The following is an 18,456-nucleotide window of genomic DNA, read 5'->3' as shown; positions in this document are numbered from 1 at the left end:
GCAAGTGTAGACCTTAACTAACAAATAAGACCTGTTAATAGGAATTAAAATAAGGAATATTATAAAGTGCCATTCAATTTTTTTTTAAATCAGAGAAAACATGATCTGTTCTCAATTTTAGCAAATCTTTGCAGCATTCTGCTTCAAAAAAGCAAAGGAAGAAAAAAAACAGAACCATTCCTTTATTGACAGAAATTTAAACTGAGGTTCTGGTTGAAGCTGAAGACGGTGGACATTGAATGTTTCGTGAGGAGAAAAAAATCCAGATTGAGTGGGCCGGCTGAAAGTGTAATGTGGATCATCACATCAGGCTGCTGCTGTGCTTTGGCTTTTATCTTTCTTACTTCATCTACTGCTAGATCCTCACGTGGGTGGTGCTTGATTGCAAGGCAGCATATGGCGTCTTTAGCATCAGATCAATCCACTGCCTGCTTAAAAACCATGTGTGTCCCCACCTCCCTCTGACCAGACAAGTTCCCTGCAACCAAAAGACTTCTGAGGCCTCAGCTTGAACTTTTAAGTGCTGAAAAGTAAAGAACTGTGTTCACATGGTCACTATTTAGCAGAAAAGATGCCAAAACTTTTTTTTTGTTAACAGAGTCAATTTCCTTTCTGGTATGTATTAAACATAAATAATAACTAATTGTACAGTAGATAAATATTTATAAAAATTTGAGACGTTCTGGGATTTCTAAAGACTTCTGCATAAATAGAAATCAGAACTAGACATTTAAACTCCTTTTTGAAAACCGGATAATGCCAAGTCCCACCATTGATGTAGACACAGTTTGGAAAATACAAATATTTATATTTTATTTATGACAAAAGAACAGGTCTAGCATGACTTAGCAAAAGTTTACAAAACTCAAGGACTGCATAGTAGAGACATTGACTTCATTTGTTGGTTTTAGAAAAGTACCACACACTGATAGAGTCAGATTTCTGATCATTTAGGGACAAATGTGTCCCAAGATTTAGACCTTTTCGTATCATTTGAGCTCAAATCAGTCTATAAAAATCTAGAACAAATGATAGTTATTGTTTGACCTCAGTTTGTGGTCCTAAATCCGAAGGACATTTCTGGCTAAATGTTATTTTGATCTTTCTAGTTTTTTTTCGAAGTGATCAGCGCAAACTGCACACATGACGCCTTGATTTTACTGTTTCCCTGACAGATTTTTGAAAGTTCCTCATGTTCCCACAGGCCATGGCCGCGCCTTGATTCAGTTCTTGTTGGTTTAGCTCATAATGAATCTTTTTAGAGTCTTGCCGTAATCCCCAGAACTGGTTCAAAGGAGCAGGAAGGCTGATAAATGTTCCACACCAGAGTTCAATTGTATTTGGTCCAAACCAGAGCTCAGGTGAGCTGTGAAGTAGCACTTTCCCAAAGCACATGAACGGAGCATCTCAGTGTCTACAAAACCTTAGTGTCTGTCTGATCACAACATATTAAAATAAAACCTCATTAGGTAACGGTTTGCTTTTGCCTCATTTGTGAGATGACATCATTCAACACAAGGTCAGTCGTCCTTCGTACGCCAACAGCTCAGTTTTCACACACAACTTTAAAAAACCTGCTTTTAAATAGCTTAGCTTAAATGATAACCTATCTTTCAGGGCTCTTCATAAAACAGAAAACCCCTCTGGAGATTCGATTCAAGATTTCTACAGTAACAGACATAATAAGAGGTTTCAGAAATACTCTGCTTGTGTTTCTTGATCTACATTTGGACCACTTCATGTTTTTCTTATGATTCAAAAATTGGCTGCAGGCTTGGATTTCTCATAAATGAGTTTGTCTTTGTTTTCGTTTTCTCCAATAATCCGAATCAACGTTGAGGTTCTGTTGTCTAAATTGATTTTTAACTTAGACCGCAACAAATTAAAGACTAGTTTGCCAGACAACAATACATTTGTTTTATTTTAACCATTTTAAGTCTCATTTTTGATGCGTCACCTTAAGAATATTAATTTACATGTAATATGTACTGGAAAGACAATAATTAAATACTTGTATTTAAAAAAGACATTTGACCACAGACGCAATAAATACAAACTACTCAAAGTTTGAAACACAAGTTTAAATATTTAGTACAGATGTTTCCCTGTTCTATACCGATATTGAATGATTTCTGTACTATTTAATGATCAGAAAGGTCACAATATTCTGCATCCCTTTTTTTGACGTTTAAAGACACTAAACATCAGCGTGGCCTCTACACCCACACTACACAAAAAAATAAACAAATCGCTGTACAAACTGACAAAAAATAAACAATTCATGCTTTTGTTCTCAGGAACTAAAGCATAAAGAGAGAAGTTCTTCTGTTCTAAGAGAGGCAGACTTCAGGCCCCGCCTCGTGAGATATTAATGAAACATATGGTTGCAGAGCAATCCGGGTCAGCATGCTGCCTCTTGCTGTGAGCCGCTCACACCACATTTGGTTCTTACGCCAAGCAAAGAGTAAGAGATCACCATCACTGGACTAAATCTGTTTTAAGAGTGAAACAAACACCTTTTTATGTCAAACAGCCGTCTACTTAAAAAGCAAACTTGTCATTTTTGAACATGTTTCTACTAAATCTAAACTGGATTAAGGATTAGATCCGCGTTTGATAAGAAAAAGAGTCAACGCTGTGGAGGACATTGGGATATATGTAAAGACTTTGAATGGATCTGGGCCTGCAAGGTCCCGACAGGTTTGGTCAAATCTGCTGAAACTGTTAAGTAAAGGGTCTGACCAATCACAGCCCTCCTTTCACGCAGCCACTTAGCCCGTTCACACCGGAGCTTTGGTTCCAGTGTTTCCATTCTTTCTTCTAAATAACTAACAATTTACGCAATTAATGTAATCCAGCAGATTTTGACGCAGAGAAAAGTGGCTCTGCACCAATATCCAACACTTTACATTAGTAATGTGTTGGACATCGGGCAGAGCCACTTTTCTCCATGTCAGAATCAGCTGATTCATGTTGATCACGTAAACGATAAAAAAATTTACGGTACGTCAATGAGCGTGCCATTTATGTGTCGCTAGCGCCGTTAAAAGGCCAAATGGATAATATATGCAAGCTTTAGAAGGTAAAGGTCAAAACAATAAAAAATAGATATTGGACGATAAAACAGACAGGAAGTGATAAATAGAATTAACTATCCAAATCAAACCAATCAATTTAAGGTTGATTTGATTGAAACAAAAGTATGTTTTATCGTTTAGTGCTGTTGTGAATTTATAAGTCGATCGCTGAATAAAAGATTTGGAGGATAGAATGGAAAAATGTTGAAACATAAAAAAGATTGTATGAAAATTCTTAAAAAAGCCAATAAAGTTAAAGACATGATCAATCTTAGTAAACATAGATTCTGTTTATACGTCAACGACATTTGTTTTGTGACTGTGGGGAATTATTTACCCCGGACACCCCGTCAGGCTTTGACTTGGGCTTAAATGCTAAACAGGAGTCACCTGGAATTACAGCACATGTTAGCCACAATGGTGGCTATTTTTAACCAAACTTGAGAGGGAAAATCTGCACGCTGCTGGAGACAGATTTCATAGTTTACACTAAGGCAAGGTTTCAAAATAAATTAAATGTTTGTATTTAAATCAGTCTTCACCAATAATGTGCGATGCTGATCGAGAAATCTGCTGATCACTTAACTTTTCTTGTCAACTTTCTGTCTTTTGTGATTATTTCTCTGTAATTAATGCGGTATTTAATTAAAATCAGTAGTTTGAACACTTCTGCAGGTAAGCCTGAATGACCGCTTAGCTCTGAACGCATCAGGAACTCCAACCCATCGACAGTGGAGGTGTTTACCCTCAGAGACACAAACAGGCTGTAACTACATAAAGTAAGAATGATGCATTATGGGCAATAAACATATATTTTTTTAAACAGCTCACCTACGTTATGCAGTTAGGAAAAAGAAAACAAAGCTAAATTTAATTAAAAAATGAATATGTTTTCATAGTAATGTTGTAACTACAACTTATAAATTATTTTTGTGTTTGGTGTCATATATTCACTAAAAAATCGAATTCTTAATAAATATATCTATCCGCAGGTCATGTGTTACTAAAATCGTGCCTCCTTGTGGTTTTATCTTTTAAATCTTTGACTTCTAGCCTTATAGTCAGTGAGCTAGCCTAATTAAAGTCCGTAAAAATACATGTTAAAATAAAGTATGTGTTATAATATCACCACTGTCCTCCAGATCAGTGCTAACACTACATAGGTGTCTATTGTAATGATGGCTAATGGTTGCTTAGCGAGCACAAACACACTGATCGTGGTTACGTGTTGGTGTGCAGCAGTGCTATGGCCTGCTGTGACAGCCTCCTGTTCAACTGGCAAAAAATAAATTAAAATTCACTAAAAAAAAACACCAACGGGTTTGGGCGGTCATGATCCGCACGGAGTTCAACACCCCTCCTCAAAGGTGTCGTTTATTGAAAAGGGCTGGATATGCGACTGGTGTCCGCGCGGAGAGCCGGAAATAGAGCCACTCGAGGCCTGATGAGCGCGTATTTTTGTCACGAAAACTAATTTGCGCAGGCCTGCTCGCTAATCAGCGGAGCAGCCCCGGAGGGAGGGGGTGACGGTTATGTGGGCCCACAGGCTGCCTGGACGGTTCGTGTCAAAACCCGGGGGTGTCGCAGAGCGCCCGCCTGCCCCCGCGCGCGCCCTCGTGTGCACGCACGCGGGGAGAAAAAGGGCTTCCTCCTCGCGTGCCACTTCTCTCGACGCGGGCCTCGGCCCACCTCCTCCGCGGAAGGCTGAAGACAGGAGCCGTCGGTGCTTACCATGGTGCAGGTCGGATGGTGAAATCCAGGCGGTGTAAACGAAGTGGAGGTGGTTGGGGAGCAGCAGGCCGCCCGAGCTGCGTCGAGGACGACGAGGGGCAAAAGAAAAAAAAAATGTCTGTCGTGGCTCCTCGCGGTCCGCTCCTGGCGTTGAAACGAGCTTCAGAGTCTCTCCGCTGCTGCCGAGGCTTTCACTGCAGTGGTGAAGGGAGCGAGACCCGCTGAGAGGGAGGGGGGCAGTGAGCGGAGGAGGAGGTTCAGTTTGACAAGCAGGCGGCGCGCGCGGGTGGGGGGGAGGTGCAGCACTACTGTACATACGGGAACCTCAGCGCTTATTTATATATATATAAAGTGAGAGCAGGTCTGTGCGCGGGCTCCCCCTGCTGATGAAAAAGCCATCCTGCAGGTTTGTAAATATTGGAGCCTTCATGAAGAAGAAAAAAAGGAAATACGATTTTTTTCAATATATATATATATATATATATATATATATATATATATATATATATATATATTATTTTTTTTCAATATATATATATATATATATATATATATATATATATATATATATATATATATGTATATATATATGTTGGAGCCTTCGTAGCTGTATGTAATTCTGAGAACCAAAAACAATTTCATAGAAAATCACACCTTTTTATTTTATTTTGGCCTATAAGTATAATTAAATGACCACTAAAAACACTTTTACAATAGATTAAAAGATGATCGAAGTGTGGCTTTAAACTTCTATACAACAATTTTAGGCTCATACACCCCAGGTTGTTATGTTCTAAAACGTTTTTCAACACTTACCAATTATCTTAGATATCATTTGCAAACTCTAGTTTCATAAATGGTAATTAATCCTAAACTTAATACCGTTAATCTGATAAACATGTTTTATACTTAACTTACTTGCTTTCCCCCCAATAAAATGAGCATTTAGCCATTTTTTTAAGATGTTCGTTCCTCGCGAACAGAAACTCCATCCGTTTAGTGGAGTATTCCTCTAAAAACCTGCTCTCTGAGCACCAGCCCCTCCCAACCCACAAAAAGAAGCAGGTTGTCACATTGTGACGTAGACCAGTGAGAACAGCTCCTTTCAGGAAGAGTCTGCACTGCCAGCACTGCCCCCAGGCTAACACACACACCCACACTTTCTCCACAGAGATAGGGGAAACATGCTTTCCTTTCATATGTTCAACATGCACATCCATCTTTCCAAAAGTTTGGATGTTGTTTGTTTTCGTGGGCGAGACACAGCCGATGCCGACTCAAGGTTGATGTCATGAAATGTGCAGCACCCACAAGGAGTGAAAGGCGGTGTCTCAAGATGTAAGTCGTCTTACTTCCGGTTTGGAAAAGAACTCAGGAAAATAACTCTTATTTAGTTAAAAAAAGTCATTCTTTTGTGTGCCAAAGGTAATATATTATCAAATACATAATTAGTGTTTACTATAAAAGGCTTAAGAATAGCATGGTATAGGCGCTTTAAGATGCAGCTATCCCTTTCCCCAACCCTGTACGGGTCAACCCCCCCATACAGGTGCATGGGACTAAGGCTTTATTCTGACATTTCCCACTGACCTTTATTTTTTGGTTCTATCAATATGAAAAAGTAGCCCACATCATTATTATACCACCGCCGTGTCTTACTATTGCTCTGTTGTTCTTTTTCTGAAACACTGTGGTGTTTTTGTTTTTTTGTCTCCAGAGGTAATGAAACACAAACCTTCTACACATTTCATCCTCTGTTTCTCCAGTTCAGGAAATATGTGTCCAAATGTTTTCTGAATAATCCAGATGTTTCCCTTGAATTTAAGATGGGTCTTTGTTTGTTTTTTTGTACTGTTTCCTGAAATACAATGAATCCCATTTGACTATTAATTGTGTGTATCCACTGTGTAATTCTTTTTTCATATTATAATTGTAATCGCTGAGTTCCCCACAAAATATTCAAAAAAAGATCAAATCAAATGGAAAATTCCAGTAAATTAGTTTTTACGTGTTGTCTCAGGTTTTATTTTAAAACACTGTTCAGAATAGGACATTATTTTTAACGAAGTTTATCCACATTTTCATATAAGGATAAAATACAGATTTACAAAGATGTTCTTTTATTAATAAAAAAGATTTTTGAACATCAAGATTTGAAAAACAAACAAAACTGCAATAAACAGTTTACAGTTTTTGGATCACTTGGATAAACAAACATACAAACATGACTTCTATAAAGAGGTAGAACAACAATAAATATAAAATTCATCTGTTACTCTCTTGCATAGATTAGTAAAGTTTACAAACTATTCACAATTTACCAACATTTTTAAGCATAAATGATGTACAAACTGACAAATTTTAACATCACAATTTAACAAAAGAAAGAAGTGATAGAGAAATGGTCTCTATGGGTCATTTTGTACTTTCTTTGCTTGGTAAACACAAACACAGACACCTTTAAAGGTTTGAAGAGGTGGAGGACAAACACTGATGGTAGAAGCACAACTCCACACAAATCCACACTGCACTGTTTACAAAACAACACCAACAAAATAATAAACAACCACAATATGCAAGAATTTATGGAAAGACAGAAGTGCCAGAAAAAATTAAATAATGACCAAACTCATTTGCCAAAAATTTTATTGGAATATGAAACTAAAAATACTTGAGGACATTTTTTAAATGTAGTAATGATCAATGGTATAGTAAAGTAAAAAACATGTTTAAATAGAAATGTAAGTTTTTAAATTATTATTGTAGTTTTAGTTGATGAGTACATTTAAACTTTTTAAAAATATTAACCAAAGCACTTTGAAAACAGTACTTATCCACCAAAACAATAATAAACATGACTTTTTCGTTAAATCTCTTTATTTTGACACTCCTGACTTTCCAACTATGGAATGTTCCATTCTAAAATCTTTTATTTTTCTTTAAAAAAAGAATAAAGGTTGCTACAAAATGTGACTTTTTTTCTGCAAATGTTTGAGAAAAAAATGCGGTCCGTTTGTGAAAACAGTCAAATGTATAAAGATATGCTGGTATATTTTTTGGGCTGCCCTGACAGAGTGCTCCAACATCATTATACATGAAGGTCAACGTGGGAGAAACACAGAGATAACTTTGAGATAAAAACAAAACAACAACAAACAAATAAAATAGATAATGGGAGTTTGCTATTTAAATTATTTGCATTTCGTTTTTTTTTTTTTAGAAAAAAATAAATTTTAAAGACCTTTGTTAGCTTTCCTGGCATAGGTAGGACTTTCTGGATTTTGAAAAATGGGAATTTGTGTCTTCTAAAGAGAAAAGCACTGTTTAAAAAACAAACACACTTCTTGTAAACACGTTAACACACTTACTATGTTGTACAAACACACATATTATTACACCTGCAGATCATGAAGACCATTTCATGGACGCCTTAAGTACTGAACACGTTCAGCTTCTTTCTCCAAGAAGTTATTCTCTTTGCTTTTGCTAACATTTCTACATTAATTGTTCTGACACAACAAACGAGTGTCAAGCGCAAGCTCCAAAACCTGTAAGTCCTTCAAAAGACCACTAGGGGCTGAATGCACAAATGTCGATCAAATTTTAAGTCAGTATTTTGCTTAAACACGTGTTAATGCTATATGTTATAATCCCGTCAACTGTAAAAAGATGGGATATTATAGAAAATGTACTACTTAAACTCGTTAACCCTTTGACACAAGAGATATCACCGGTAACATCTAAATAAAAACTGCTCTTAAAACTACCGTAACTCTTGAACGCATTTAAAGTTCTTCCAACAGATTCGGACAGCGAATCTGTGACAGATCTTCATAGATTGCATGTCTCCGAGGTAAAAGGGTCAAACTTCTAAACTTTGGGGGTGGGGTCTCTTAATCTATAGCTGTCCTTTAGTCCTCAGTTTTTGCAAGTTAGCAAGTTAGCACTGATCTCCTGAGATTTGTTTTTAAAAAATATTTGACCATATTGTTTAAATATCAAAATAAAATGTATACTTTGCTGCCCAATCCTATCAAAGTTAGTAATCAAAAATGCTTTTTAGCTTTTTTCTTTAAAACTAAAAGGCTAACTGGTGAATATGCTAACGTCAATAAATAATAGCTTTGACTTTATGAGTATTTTTGTTATAAAAAAAGTCAAACCGTACTAAAAGAAAAGAAGCCTCAGTTTAAGTTTTTATCAAGTTACTATGACAAAAGTTTTTGATATGTAATAGTGAATAAGAAAAACAAGAAAGAGCAGACTTTATCACAAAGACAAACAAAAGAGTAAATGACAAGAAAAAATCTCAGCCATTTTTGAGACAAAGTTGTGAAAATTAAACACAAAAAAGCAGTCTATAAATTGCAAATGTCTTTTTAAAAAGACAAAATGTCAGAAGTTTGCATTTGGGAAAAAGTTTCCGTATGAAGTTTTTCGTAGTTTTAGAGTTGATAAAGGTGTGCCAAATGTTGTTCAAACTTCAGTTTTCAGGATGTAAAAACTGTAAAAAAAAAAAAAAAAGCATATATATCAGAGGCAATGAGATATTTTTTGACCGGTGAAACTGAACTGGGACTGACAGTAAACAAAAACCGACAGTTTTTTGTTGGAAAACTGTGTGAACCCCAGAAAACCTTAAGTTGAATTTGGCCATGAATTCCTATAAAATGTAATAAACATTTAGTGACTATCCAAATTTAAATGTTTCCTCGATTCTTTAACTTCATGCCCTGAACCAGTTGTGAACTGTTGCAGCCTGTAATTTTACCACCACACACTTTTGTTCAAGATGCAAGCATGGATTGTAGGTTAGCGTCATGGATAAGTGTATTATCATCCATGGGTTTCACTATTTTCACTTGTTTGGTCATCAGGGCTGTATTAATATATGGGAACATTGTTAGTGTCTGCACATTTCTCAATAGAAACAATTAAAATTTTGAATAAGATGGTTCTACTATATTCACAACCGACAAGTGACACGCGTTCAAGAATGCGCTGACCGGGCGTTCTTGAACACAAATATAGTCAAGTTGTTCACATGAACAAACAATTAACAAATTCTCTTCCACTATTAAATTTGCAAACAGTTGGCACTTCCATGAATTAAAGGAGACACCATCCATACATCACTGCCAAATCTGACTCTCTAATTGGTCAAAGTCCAACCTGGTTTAACTCTTAAAGCGTGCTCAATCTGTACGTAGAGCCCAAAAACGGTTGTAGAAACCTACGTAGCGATGCGTGAATGCGAAAGCTTGGAATGAAGAAGCCCAAAACAAAGATTTACGTATGTTTACAAAGATTTTCCATTGAAAATAGTTGCTTAAGGGAGGTTGCAGAGGGTGGTGCTGCGTAGCTTAAGACAGCGTTCTGTTTTGATCATGTTGTCATGGTACCACAACTGGTTTGGAAATCGGTTGTAAGAACAAATCTGTTAGATCTCAGCCAAATCAAACAAAAGAATTCACTTTAAATGAACAAATTTTAGGTGAGATTAAGCAAATGTAGCTATTCCTCAAAAGCAATTTCCTTGCTTGTTATCCAGCAAACCTCACTGCTTCCTGCTGAGTGGTTGAATCATCTGATCTAGATCATCTGCAGCAACCAGAGGTGGAGAACAGGGTTTTTCTGGGGCCAGGGTTGGAGTTTGCAGTGCGCCCCCTCCTGGGCTGCAGAGAATCTCTTTGCTGAACAAATGGGTCACACAAGGGGGTTTCTGCTTATCTGTCATTGCTGGCAGCTGGTGGGCTGTACACAGCGGCCCCTAGCCCGGAGCTGTCAGACGAAAGTCTCCTTGTTGATCCACATGAGCGTGCGCGTGTCGTTGGGCTTGCACTCGTACTCGATGCTGTTGAAGCTGTTGCCCCACTGGCAGTGGTCCCGCTTGTTGTAGTTGTAATATTTCACCTGCCAGACGGTCTCAAACAGGCCGGCCTCTGTGAACTGAAGCAGACCACAGAGAAACTCAGCCACAGAGCAAAAGAAGTTCGTCTTCTAAACCTGTTTTGTCCCTTTCGGGGTCACGGGCTGCCATGTGTGGGGTTTCTCCCAGGGAGAACATGCAAACTCCACACAGAAAAGTCCCCCATTGGTGTTCTGTTTCAGGTCCCCCAGCCGGGACTTAAACCGGGGGGGCCTTTTTGCTTTGAGGCAAGAGCGCTAACCACTGCGTCACCGTGCAGCCCAGCGAAAGAAGCAATCTGAAAAAACACTGCTGCAGAAAACCCAACTTTTTGATCCCTTTTAAACACAAACAGGAAGTGGAATAAAACAGCTGGGGGAAGTATACAGACTGTGTAGCATCTATTCTACAGAAGGAATAAGCACATCATTGAGTTTGATCATAAGAAAATCCAACAGGACATCAGGAAGAGTCTGCTTCTTCCACCAGAACTCATTCTGTAATAAGTCCTCCACGCATGAAGAAAATTCTAAAAGTCTAAAAGTTAACGCACACATAAACGCGTTTCAGGCTTCCCCGTTCAAAGCTCTTGCATAGAGACACGCATTGCTATGTACGTTTTTAACTGAGCACACGGTAGTAGTTAAACCAAGTGGAATTTTGACTAATCAGGGACTCAGATTTGGTAGTGACGTATGGATAGTGTCCCCTTTAATTCACAGAAGTGCCGACTGTTGATTGATTGATCATGGAAGACTAAATAATAATTGCAGTTTGCGCCCAGCTGGGATTATTTGACATCCAGTCTTTCATACATTGTAATCTGTGAAAGAAAAAAGACTGGAGATTCCAGAGATTTGCACCACTTCAACATTTTGCACCAAGCCTCTACATGCACTAGTGTATCGGGTGGTGACAGCCTGAACACCATATGGTTCACGCAAATCGTAGCTTTACATACCTGAATGCTGATTTGAACTGGTTGCCTCTCCCCACTCTTGGTGTGTGCCACCCCCTCTGTGTCATACAAGCCGGTGTAGAGCGCAGACTGGGGGTCTTTGGACTGCTGCTCCAGGGGGAAGCTCACCCCTCCCACAGTCATGGACCTGCAGACACATCGGGAGTTCAGGAGGAGGCAGCAGCTGTTATCTGCCCCACATTCACTTCAGCATCATTTGTGACCCACATGGAGGAGGTGGGGGGTGGAGGAGGCTGTGTCACAGTCAAATCATCTGTCTGGAGATGGCTGTACAGTTGTATTTATTACATCAGCAGATCACAAGAGAGCAGTGACACAAAGGCCTGAGCCTTAATCTGAGGCGGATTTGACGTGCTGCCTTCACGTGCCGCACAAAAAGTCCGACACCAAACACAATCCAGCGTAATTTTTGCGCTTCTTTGACCAGAATTGCAACAGGAAAAACAGTGCACGACGAGTTTAGAAAATAAAACGCTAAACCTGAAAAATAGACGTCTTCCCACTAGTTGCATTCAGCCCAAGACGCATACAGGAACACGGAGTTCCACCGGCGAGGATCGAGATACTTTTAGAACCTAAATCTGCTGCAGCAGTGAAGGATCTCTGGAAGGAGGAGTCGATCTGGTCACTAAATCTCGGTCAGGATTACCCACGGAGTACCTACGAGGCCTCGGCTGCCCCCGGCTTGATGACCACCTCGATCCTGTACTTGGATCCGGTCAGCAGCTTGATGGTCCGCGTCTGCCCGAAGCGCGCGCCGTCCGATTTGAAGTAGACGGCTGTGTTGTTGGGGAGCATCTTCAAGGAGACCCCGATTTTGATGAGCTGGGGGACGTCCGCCATGTCGAACCCGCTGGACCTCCGGGTCTTTTCTTTTCCAGAGAGACCAAAGAATGCCGCGCGCGTGTCCGCCGCTCCCTTACACTCCGTAATCCCGTCCAACCTGCAGCCTGCAAACCCTAATCCCGGCAGTCGGTCATGCATCCATCCTTACTCCACCCACTCCCGGAGAGACGGGACTCCCGCTGTCCTTGGTGCTGAAGCTGTGTCCGTTTTCCTCAGAGGGTGTCTCCAAAACACGAGGGTGGGGGTTTAGGTCTCAGTTTGGACACAAGGTGGAGCCACCACAACTCACTCCCAACAGAATCAAGCTTCTCTGAATGTAGGAAAAGTCAAAGTGTTTCAGGGTTTGTAACTTCAGTACAGATCCCGTCAACGCATTTATGAAAAACTTAAATCTTTTAAAAATCTGTTTCTGAATCTATTTGTCCCAAGATTTGGGGTAAAATGAAGGAACTGATAGTATAAGTGGGAGTGAACTGATCTGTTAGTTTTTAAGGCTGTCACTACTTACATTTTGCGCATGTTGCGCAGATGAAAATTGGTCATACATATGTGGAAAAAGTAAGAAAATGTTCACAGATTTATCACGAATGAACCACGTTAAAACCAGATTCCTTTTTATTTTCTATTGGCGTGGAGCCAGACAACGTCAGTAAGCAACGATTGGTCCTAGTCGGTCTGAGTCATTGATTCTATGGCAACCACTCTAGCCAATCAGGAGTATGCTTATTAAAAAGAGAAAGAAGGTAGAGAGATAAACAGTTATTTATCAGACTGATCATCTTTGCTCTTACTTTTTAAAATGTGCTCTCGTTAATCCTCATTTTTTCATTATATTTTTTTCTGTATTTCAAGTTATTCAAGGTATAAACTGACCAATCAGATGCCTCAATAAAAGTACGTTGACCGATGTTCAATGTTTGAAACGTTTGATTGACAGATTTTTCCGAACCCGTTTTCAAGTGGTAGGGGTGTGACCTTTCAACAATCTCACTCCTGATTGGTGAGAGTGGTTGCCATAGAAATGTTGACTCACATTGACTCGGACCAATCACTGCCTACTGACGTCATCTGGTTCCAAAATGGCGGCGTCCACAAAAATGGCGACTGCTGTGTCTGAATTCCCACCCTAATCCCTAACTACTAAAAATCTATGTGCGGGACTATGTGGTGCCCTGGACTTTAAAAACAATGCAGACACCATGCTCTCTACTTTTTTTTTTTTTTTTTTCAAACGGTGAATATATCGTCATCGATTTCAGGAAAGTGAAAATCTCATTGATATGCCGTTTTGCAATGATCATTTATGAATCTATTGTGTTAATGAAGATGAAAATGTTGATATTTTATATAATAATACATTTAAATACATTTTTGTGGGCAAAAGTTGTTCGCATTGTGCTCTATATTCACCAATCTAGTGAGGATTGATGGAAACTGGTTTGTCGTGGAGACTTCTGGGAAATTTCTAGGGCACTGGATCTTGGAATTGTAGGGTATGTCCGAATTCCCACCCTAACCCCTGCATAGTGCACTATATAGTACGTTTGCCATTTTGTAGTGCTGTCTGAATCTACAATTCCAAAATCGAGTGCCCTGGAAAGTACCCAGAAGGCATTGTGAAAAAACAGTGTGCATCGAAGTTCACTAGATCAGCGAATATAGACCACAATGCAGTGCGAAAAAATGTATTTAAATGTATTTTTTAATAAATCATTAATGTTTATCTTCAGAAGACAGTGAACTCATACAAAACACTAATTTTAATTAGATTTTAACTTTGTGAAAACGATTACGTCATATTCGGCGTAAAAAACAAAAGTAATGAGCATGGTGTCCGATTTGATTTTAAAATTCACGGCATGGTCCTGCACTATATTGATTTTTAGTAGTTAGGGGTTAGGGTGAGAATTCGGACACAACCGTAGATTCAGACAGAACTACAAAATGGTGAATGCACTATATAGTGCACTAAGTAGTGAGTAGTGAAAAAATTCGGACACAGTCTGAATTTTCTTGAAACAGGAAGTAAGATGTTTTTTTCAGAGATGTCACACTGGTGATACACACTGTCCAGTTCTCATATACAGTTAAAGATCAACACCCACACAACACACTCACATCTGACAATAATTGAACACATTTACTGTTCATTTGAGGACTTAAATCGAGTTTTACTACTTTATTCTGTTTTGGACAGAAAACTTATTTAAAAAATCATTGGGTTGCTGGACTAGATTCGAAAAGACAGACTATTGTGAAGAGGGTGAAGACAACAAAGTCTTTAAAAGACAAAAAACGTGATTAATTTTGAAGCAAATGACTTTAAAGACTCAGAGTCCTAAAAATGTTTTACCAGTGATTTTTCAGTTTAACTGTGCTGTAGTTTTTGTCTTCAGCCTGTTTTGTTCCATCGTGGTTTGCTGTAATACAGCAATACCAAAGCTGTCCAGCAGAGGTCAGGCTTGTACAACAAAGCATTACTGTGAATGAAGCGCGTGAACAAGAATTAAAGAGTTTTTTTTATTTAAAAAACGTGTTCTGGTGCAAAAGTACTACAAACATAGCCATGAAATGTAAATATGATATTTTCCCGTCAGCCCGTTCACTCTGTGACGTAAAGTGGATGTGTTTGGTTCTGAGCAGAACCAAATTAAAACTTTTATTTTGAATACATTACAGTACAATTTCTTTTATTTAAAAATCACATTAAATGCATTAAATCAAACTGTGAAGGAATGTGCAGAACAGATCTTCACATGTTATTTTCAACGGTTAAAGTGTAAGATTTTGTGCAGCTTTTTGCGTGTGAATTCTGCGTCACCGCGGTGTGGGTCCCTCCGCAGGTGCGCACGCACAGCTCAATCAGGTGTGCGACGCGCCCTCACTCCTCAGCGCTCCGGTTCAGGAGATGAAGAGGGTGGGGGCGGCTGAGAGAGCCCTCCCCTCGCAGACATCTCCATGGATCCATTCCTTCATAACTCAACTCCTCTCCGGCTCCGCGCAGACGGCCCAAAGTGTCCCGAACCAGGCTGCGCCAGTGAGGCGCTCTGAGTAGAATATCCCCTGTTTAATTAATTATTTTTTTTAAAACTATTTTAATAAGTCGAAGTAAAGACGCCCTTTCGGAGGAGGAGCGCCGTTCTCCATGTGAGAGTCTCCAGGTCGCCCAGCGCACCCCAACGCCCGCACCGGTGATGCCATGCCGCGAAGCTCCACCGGCGAGGAGGGCGGCGGTACGGGGCTCTGGATGAAGACCGCAGCGGGAAAGCGGACGCAGGAGTACCCCCTGAAGGATGTGGAGTCCGGCAGAGCGGCGATGAACAGCGCGGCGCGGGCCGGGGACGGGCTGCTGCGCGCCGGGGCGGCAGGTGCGGCGGGGCCGGACAGGAAGCAGGGCGCGCGGCTCAGCCTGCTAGGGAAGCCGCTGACGTACAGCGCGCAGAGCGGCCGCAGGAACGCGCGCTACCGCCGGCTGCAGAACTGCCTGTACAACGTGCTGGAGAGACCGAGGGAGTGGGCTTTCGTCTACCACGCGTTTGTGTGAGTACACAAAGTCTACTTTGGAAAGCTGGAGCAGTTGGAGATGTTGTTGAGGCACATATGCCATGACCTCGCCTTTGAGAGGTCTTATTGAAACATTCCCCATCACATCATCATGCAGTGGCTCCATCTCCGCTTCCAGGTGTGAGGTTGTCTTTTTTTTCTCTCTGCGCTGCGATCACCTGTTGCGCATGTCAGAGCAGAGGAACCAGGTTTGAGTAAAGCGAGTTCTCCAGCAGTTTGTGGTGGGAAAAAAACAATCCAAGATGGATTTTCTGTTTCTTTAAAAAAAAGTCCCCATTGAGAAAAGTTCTCACAGAGCCCCTCCGATGAGAATATGTATTTTTTTTCTGGTAATGGAGGACATGTATAAAGAAATTTAAGATTAAACTTGCATTTCTGAGTATTTTTTAAAATTCAAATCATTGTGAATCAGGATCAGATGAGAAACTACAAAAAAAAATCGAATTAGAGATGTATAAAATACGCTGGGCACTGCTCCATTGTGATGCATCCTTGTAGATTAAAAGATCCACGTACGTCTTTGGTTTTCCTTGTCTGAGTTGATATGTCGCTCAAAAGTGTACAGCTGGATAGCTCCAGTCTTGCTCACCATTTTTGTTGCACCTTCAGTGCTAGGTTCTGGGTGTGTTGGGACTGTAAGCTAGTGGGAGAGTACGTAAAACAAAAGAAAGGTGGGAAATGAGTGCAGGCTTACTCCATGGCAACAGTCCCAGAGGTAAATTTCAACTGAACTCCTGCTGCTCTGCAGAAATGTCCTAGAAAACAACACAGGGTTTTTGATAGAGGCTAAAACAGCATAATGATAATTGAAAGACCACTGGGAACGCTTTAAAAAAGAACTAAAGATGATCAACGTGGGTCTTTAAGGTGATGTTTGCTTTCAAGCTATAATTTCCTTCTCAAAATAAAAAATACATTCCCCTCCAGGGTTGAATTCCCTTTCAATACAGCCAGGAGTGTGCTCTTGTTTATGATGGAATTAAAATGATGGAATTAAAATTTTGTATATATTTTTTTTCACAAATGTGGACATTAAGAAAACACAAATTCAGACAGCAGTTACTTTTTATGATTGGGCGGCTGCAGAATCCGACTATCCCTTAACTGCTTTAGTATGCCTCTGCTTGTTCAAATTGTAGATATTTCATTTATTTTCTTTATTTGCCAGTTTAACGCCTGTTGCTTTTCTAATCGTACTGCAGTAGTCAGCCGGTTGGGCTCGTGCACGTGTTTGGAATATGCTTTTCAGCAGCACGACTGCACATGTGGAAGAGCAGAGCAGTGAGAAGGAAGTGGAACTGTTGGAGGAGGAGGAGGAGGGGCTGCGAGGCCGGATACTGACGTTTTATTTGCTCCTCCAGGACGGCTGGGAGGTCGCGGGGTTAAGCCGTTACATCTGCTCGCAGAGGCAGCATCCCACACTTCTGGTTGTTTAGATCAACTGCGTGTATTTAGAAGAGTCAAACCGTTTATGGGAGGAGGAGGTTTGTGAGAAGGAACTCATCAGCAGCAAATGAAACCAGAGAGGAGATGGAGAAACTCTTTTAATTGAAACAAAAATGTATTTTTAAATAATGAAGCAGTAAAAAGCCTCCCTCTGGGTGTCATGCTGGGCCTCACTTTTGTCCTTTCAGTGTTTTACTAACCAAAGCAAAGGAATGGAAGGACGTTCACTTTATTACAAATGGCAGCTTCAGTGAAGGTTTTATTGCAACCGTGCAGTTTTTGTTGTGAATTCTGGGCGGATGAATGGCCTGCTGTAGAGGATAATCTTGTTTCCTGTTCCTTCCTTTGACTTCTTCAAATCCCACTCTGATCATCTTTTGATCTATTGTAAAAGTGTTCCCAATGGTCTTTGAGTTATGAGTGTCATTTTCAGCCAAAATCCCTAATTCTGTGCTGTTTTCTAGGACCTAGTTTCTGCAGAGCGGCAGGAGTTCATCAGAAATTCACCTCTAAGTTGTGGCTGGGACTGTTTGAGTGGAGCAACCCCCTCCTTCCCATCACCCATAACTGAGAGCTCTCTGTTTACACACTCTCCTGCTAGCTTACAGCCCCTCACACCCACAACCTGACATCACCAGAGCAACAAAAATGGCGAGCAATATTGGAACTATCCCGCTGTACAGTTTGAGCCAGAGTCCAGATCTGATAGAATCTCCTCGCCTACAAGAGGATGCATCATAATGGAGCGGAGTAGAGAGCTGATTGCCCGCTCAGCGTGTTTATTTTAGTTAGGAAAAGTATTTAGTCGGCCACCAATTGTCTGAGTTCTCCCACCAAAAGTCCCCCTCCGATGAAAATCATGTTTTTGAGTTTTTGCCACGTACTTATGGCTTTTTTCTCATGAA

At 40.2% G+C, this 18,456-nt stretch overlaps 3 protein-coding genes across 6 annotated transcripts in view; 1 reads left to right on the top strand and 2 right to left on the bottom strand.

Annotated features, from left to right (window-relative positions):
- The window catches only part of LOC101161991 (calcineurin subunit B type 1), a 28,361-nt gene extending 23,237 nt beyond the window's left edge, over positions 1 to 5,124 (bottom strand). The window contains exon 1 of the mRNA XM_023963754.2: positions 4,809 to 5,124. Within this exon, the coding sequence (XP_023819522.1) occupies positions 4,809 to 4,811 (3 nt within the window). The 5' untranslated portion in view covers positions 4,812 to 5,124. The remainder of the gene's footprint in view (positions 1 to 4,808) is intronic.
- A 1,787-nt stretch (positions 5,125 to 6,911) lies between these two features.
- cnrip1b (cannabinoid receptor interacting protein 1b) lies at positions 6,912 to 12,769 on the bottom strand. Its single transcript, XM_004076990.5, has 3 exons — positions 12,360 to 12,769; positions 11,678 to 11,822; positions 6,912 to 10,757 (listed from the first exon to the last, which is right to left on the bottom strand). The coding sequence occupies exons 1-3, from the start codon at positions 12,677 to 12,679 to the stop codon at positions 10,593 to 10,595; spliced, it is 630 nt and encodes a 209-aa protein (XP_004077038.2). The 5' UTR covers positions 12,680 to 12,769; the 3' UTR covers positions 6,912 to 10,592.
- Positions 12,770 to 15,489: 2,720 nt separating this feature from the next.
- kcnq5a (potassium voltage-gated channel, KQT-like subfamily, member 5a) overlaps positions 15,490 to 18,456 on the top strand; it is a 123,120-nt gene continuing 120,153 nt past the window's right edge. For all 4 annotated transcript variants that reach the window (XM_023963283.2, XM_023963282.2, XM_078931780.1 and 1 more), the window contains exon 1: positions 15,490 to 16,081. In XM_023963283.2, the coding sequence (XP_023819051.1) occupies positions 15,741 to 16,081 (341 nt within the window). In that variant the 5' untranslated portion in view covers positions 15,490 to 15,740. The remainder of the gene's footprint in view (positions 16,082 to 18,456) is intronic.

The sequence above is a fragment of the Oryzias latipes genome, chromosome 15 (assembly GCF_053564925.1).
Source record: "Oryzias latipes strain Hd-rR chromosome 15, Olatipes_Hd-rR_3.1".
Classification (NCBI taxonomy): domain Eukaryota; kingdom Metazoa; phylum Chordata; class Actinopteri; order Beloniformes; family Adrianichthyidae; genus Oryzias; species Oryzias latipes.
This window is presented reverse-complemented; position numbering and strand designations above follow the sequence as displayed.